This window comes from Epinephelus fuscoguttatus, linkage group LG8 (genome assembly GCF_011397635.1).
Source record: "Epinephelus fuscoguttatus linkage group LG8, E.fuscoguttatus.final_Chr_v1".
Classification (NCBI taxonomy): Eukaryota; Metazoa; Chordata; class Actinopteri; order Perciformes; family Serranidae; genus Epinephelus; species Epinephelus fuscoguttatus.
In genome coordinates, this window is record NC_064759.1 from 17688390 (window position 1) to 17693515 (window position 5126).

The 5126-nt window shown below is 42.2% G+C and overlaps 1 protein-coding gene across 1 annotated transcript; it reads left to right on the forward strand.

The window, feature by feature from the left end:
- The first annotated feature begins 1824 nt into the window (after nt 1-1824).
- On the forward strand, nt 1825-5043 carry LOC125893518 (trypsin-like). Its single transcript, XM_049584237.1, has 6 exons — nt 1825-1875; nt 1990-2146; nt 2468-2566; nt 2694-2857; nt 4451-4590; nt 4716-5043. Exons 1-6 carry the CDS (start codon nt 1836-1838, stop codon nt 4866-4868), a joined length of 753 nt encoding a protein of 250 aa, XP_049440194.1. The 5' UTR covers nt 1825-1835; the 3' UTR covers nt 4869-5043.
- Nucleotides 5044-5126: the final 83 nt, after the last annotated feature.

Genomic DNA, 5126 nt, shown 5'->3' on the forward strand with positions numbered 1-5126 from the left:
AAAAAATGTAGTGTGCTAGTATTCGTGGCATGCTGACAAAGGTTCTTTTTTAAAGCCAGCCCGTTATGTTTTCTTCTAAACTTAACAATGTGCTTTTGTTGCCTTAACCTTAAGGAAGTAATAGTAATAATAATAATGATGCATTTTATTTATAGGTGCCTTTCAGAGCACTTAAGGACTACTTACGAGATAAAAAAACAAGCAGCAATGTATCCATAGATCAACATCATAAAGTCATCATCAGTTAGTCAAGCAGGCAGATGGTCATGTGAGCTGGATCACAGAAGAGGATCTAAGACTACAAGACAGTGTGTGGATACAAAGGAGTTCAGACAGGTAGGAAGGGGCTTGATTATGAAGGGCCTTAAAGGTGAGAAGGGGAATCTTGAAATCGATGCAATATTTAACAGGAAGTCAGTGAAGTCACAGGAGTGATGGTAATCTGGTGATGATACGGGCAAGACGCTTGAGAGGGAGACCAAAGAGGACAGAATTGCAATAATCAATACGGGATGTAACCAAAGAGTGAACGAGGATAGCAGCGCTCTGAGGTGTAAGTGACAGGCGAAGATGATTAATATTTTGTAGCTGAAAGTATGCAGACAGTAGTAACGTTACTGATGTGGGCCTCAAAGGACAACGTACTGTCCAAACGTTAACCTTTTATCGTCATTATAAGTTTATTTTGAAAGAGCCTGTATATATTTAAAGAGTTGAAACTGTGAAAATGTAAGTTTATTTTGAAATTACACAATGTGTGTAAAAAGCGTAAATTCACATGCCGTGGCGTGCTAGAGTGTCATAGCTTGACGTGCAGGGCCACTGACCAAGAGCTGGTATTTGACGATTTGGATTGAGAATGTGTTACACTTTTTTTTTTTTTAAATCTATGATTAATTATCTGTTTTCATGCTCTGACTGGGACTTATATCATCTCCTGAGTTTGTATTGTCTTACTATTTGATGTTAATGTTTATTTTTTGGTCACATTTGGTATCAGTAAATCATCTTTTTGCTATTTCTGTTTTTGTTGATTGTCTAGTTGTGCTCATATCACTGTCGCTGAGGACCCCTTGAAAACAAGTACATCTCGAGGGGTCATTAATAAAGACTTGCTGACATATATTGGAGCAGGAGATATGTACACATATGCACATGTTGGAATGAAATGGCATTGGCTCTCATCAGAGCTTAAAAGCGGCTGATTCCTGTCCAGCAAAACAGCAAACAGCGTGTTGTTTTCAGCTTCTGATGCAGCAGATGATTTCTTTCTCACCTCTCTTGGCTTTTATTCAAGGCCAACAAAAAAACAGAGCCATAAAAAAGCATTATGCATTTACTTATTTTTCTTTAACCAAACTATGAATAATGTACTGTCTGCCAGCGAAGTTTCTCGGTTCAAAATTGCTGTAATTTTCTTCTTTTATCTCTTTTGTCATATTGAACAAAGCCTAAAAAGAAGGTTGTGTAACTGTTTTCTCTGTTTCTTTAATGCAGCTTCACCAGCAATGAGTGACCCATGACAGAACCATAAACAGGTGTTAAATGTTTGGAGACCTTGGTCCACATGTGTAAATGAGGTGCACAGATGACATAACCACAGGGGGTGTGCTAGGATGGGGCAGAGGCAGGCAAACATTAAAAAAAAGGAGTGTGATAAGGGAGCAGATTTGAGGTGAGACTTGGTGCCAAGACTTTGAGGACACAGGTGGGGTCAACGGAAAGAGGGAAGAGAGGAGGGGAGGGCGGACAGGCCGAGGCACAGCGGGGGCTTGTGGGACATAAATAAGAGCCGGGGTGTGTTCAGGTGTCTTCTGATCATTCTGCATGACACCATGAGACTGCTGGCTCTGCTGCTGGTGATCGGAGCTGCTGGTAAAGACAGAAATACACACAGAGCCGTAGATGTGTACTGTGGTTAAAGATCACTTTGAAACACACATCTCACTCTTTCTGTTTCCCCTCTATCTATTTTTGTGTGTGTGACAGCGGCAGTTCCCCGTGAAGATGGCAGGATCATTGGTGGGTATGAGTGTGAGCCGAACTCTCGTCCATACATGGCCTCCCTCAACTATGGCTACCACTTCTGTGGTGGGGTGCTCATCAACAGGCAGTGGGTGCTCTCCGTAGCCCACTGTTGGTACAAGTAAGTGTGCTCTGATGGAGACAACATAGCTTTTTAAATATTACAGACATTATCTTGTTGCCAAGGTTCATTTTTCTTGCTTCATTTTTGTGCATTTTTCTCTCTTTAAGATTTAAAAAACAAAACATGTAGGCGGAAGACAAATGCTTTTCAATTTAGGACCATATGCGGAGTACATCTGCTAAATCTAAAAGTAATGTAGTTTCTGCAGAAAGAGAGAAAATGAAAGGATGAAGAATGATGTGGAATTACAAAAACATAAACTACTGAAAGTTTTTTTCCGCATCCACATTTTCTGGTATATTTCATCTCCTCTCTCAGTCCCACTGCCATGCAGATCATGCTGGGAGAACATGATTTGCGAGTGTTTGAAGGTACAGAGAAGCTCATGAAGACCAACACCATCATCTGGCACCCCAGGTGAGTGACAAAGTGAAAAACTACCGCCTGAGAATCTTCTTCGCTTTTGCACAATTTTACTCTCATCGGATTCATTCATTCAGTGCAGAGGAAGTCTGAAGCTTATTTTCTGTCTCTCTGTGTGCAGTTATGACTACCAGACGCTGGATTTCGACATCATGCTGATTAAGCTCTTCCACCCGGTGGAGGAGACAGCAGCAGTCGCGCCCATCTCGTTGCCCACATGGTGCCCGATAGGGGGGCTCCCCTGCTCTGTGTCTGGCTGGGGTAACTCCGCCCCCGACGGCGAGCGTGGGTTGATTCAAATGTTTTAACTTATACATCTTAACATCAAGCGCAACACCATTGCACGTATCATGTAACAGGTGGTTTATATTGTGATTTTAGCTTATTTAAATTACTCTGACAGCAAAACTTTGGCAAACTAGTGTTTTCAATGTGTTCTTTTGGAACAAGTTAGACCTGAGGCAGCGAGGGGAAGGTGCAGCAGTGTCTTCTTATCTAAGTTTCCAGCAGGGGGTGTTAAAGTTAACCATTTTCAAGTTACACATGAACACATAGCAGCTTTAAAGGAGAAGAAGAAGTGCCAGTGTAGCCAAAGTCTGATGTAGCTCTTCCTCCTCCTCACATCATAGACCTCTGTCATTGTCCAAAAACTTTAGACATCATTGACCACATATTCAAGTTTCTGCCCTTATTCCTACTACGCTGTTTACCTGGCTAATGGAAAGCAAAACGACTGGAGCTCCTTGTCATTTTGCTTCTTTGCATCAAAATAGGATTTTCCTATCAGTGGTGGATTTGTTCAACCCTGCTAACACAGCCTCCATCTTTTATTCCGTCAATCACCTCCTTGAAAAGGTCAGCAATGTCATGTTTGTGCATATCCAAAAACCTGTTGATGTCCAAGTCCTTTGTAAAAGTAGGAGTGCTTCTCCATCTGACCAGAAATGCCAGCTTTTCTTTTGGGCATGCATTGTCACAGCAGCCTTGTAAACTTTGAAGAACGGGATAGTAGTGTGCTCAGGGACAGTGCTCTTTAAGAAAATGGGCACATGGGAGGGTAAACTGAACCTCAGGCACTCATGCGTGGAGCAGAAACAGATGCATCTGAATCAAGTTGAAAAGCTTTTATTTCAAAATACGGCTGCTTACATTAAAACACCGACTGATTTCGACTCAAAAGGGTGGACAGGGGTCAAGCAAACATTTTATACATGTCCAGGGGATGCTGTTAAAACCCCGAATAGTACATTTCACACGTCATAATCGGAAAAGGCTACCTTCAGAAAAAGGCCTAATTCAGAATATCCAAATCAAATATGCTGTTTACACAACCCTTATCAAAATCAGAATATTGTCATGTTTTGAATGATAGTGGAACATTAGTATACATGTAAATGTAGCCATTGAAACATGTTCCTTTATCATACTAAATATTGGCACTCTAGTTCACTCTGCAGCTGTAGCTGACTCCACATATACCATCCTGCTGTGGTAAATACTCAATAGGGCAGTGGTTCCCAACTGGTCCAGCCACAGGTCCAGATTTCTCCTTAGTCATTACATCAAGGTCCACACAGTTTAATATATTCAGCGTCAAGTGTTTTAGGAATAATTTACCTTTTCTTTTTATTAACATATATGTTTGTGACCTGTTTTTATAGGTTCTATTAAGATTCACTGATTTTAGATTCAGCAGGAACAAACTGATAGTCTGAGAGTCGTAGACAAGCTGGGGAGGGAAAGTGTTGAGAAATGGACACATTTATTTTTCATGGAATTTGTTGACAGCAACAAAAGCACAGAATATTGCCGGCCTTTTCCTATAAAATCATTTTCCTGTCTTTGAGGTTTCCATGACTATCTGTGCTCCGTCTGTAGCGGTGAACTTGCCGACCCGTCTGCAGTGTTTGGACGTGCCCATCCTGGATGAGCAGGACTGTCATAACGCCTATCCCGGCATGATCACACGCAGGATGATGTGTGCTGGGTACTTGGACGGAGGCAGAGATGCCTGCAATGTGAGTTTCCAAAGACTACCACAGCACTGTGTGTGTGTGTGTGTGTGTGTGTGTGTGTGTGTGTGTGTGTGTGTCTGTGTGAAAATGAGTCACATGCTCACACTCGCTCCCTCTGTGTTTGTCAGGGTGACTCCGGAAGCCCTCTGGTGTGTGAAGGAGAGGTCCACGGCCTGGTGTCATGGGGTCGGGGGTGTGCTCAGCCCAACTACCCCGGGGTCTACGTCAAACTGTGTGAGTTCCTCTACTGGATTGAGGACGTCATGGCAGCAAACCCCTGAAGAAGTCACCCATTTTTCACTTTATTCTCCTCATGTCTCCCACTGGTTCTCCTCATTCTTATTTTCTTTTGAAGCCCTGACTTTAATTTCTGTGTTTCACTGGTGCCTTGTCTCCTTTTAAAATTTCTCCCCCATATATCCAACACACGTGCCAAAATAAAAACACTCAAATATATTCACTTTTCACTTGTCTGGTCATGTCTGTAATGGAAGAAACACACCACACAATGAAACTACAGACACTCAATCATGTGTCAG

Excerpts from the sequence above, each read along its gene's own strand:
- LOC125893518 (XM_049584237.1), top strand. The coding sequence starts at position 1,836 with ATGAGACTGCTGGCTCTGCTGCTGGTGATCGGAGCTGCTG. Across the intron at positions 1,876-1,989 it reads GCTGGTGATCGGAGCTGCTG|CGGCAGTTCCCCGTGAAGAT; the intron begins GTAAAGACAGAA and ends TGTGTGTGACAG. Across the intron at positions 2,858-4,450 it reads CTCCGCCCCCGACGGCGAGC|CGGTGAACTTGCCGACCCGT; the intron begins GTGGGTTGATTC and ends CTCCGTCTGTAG.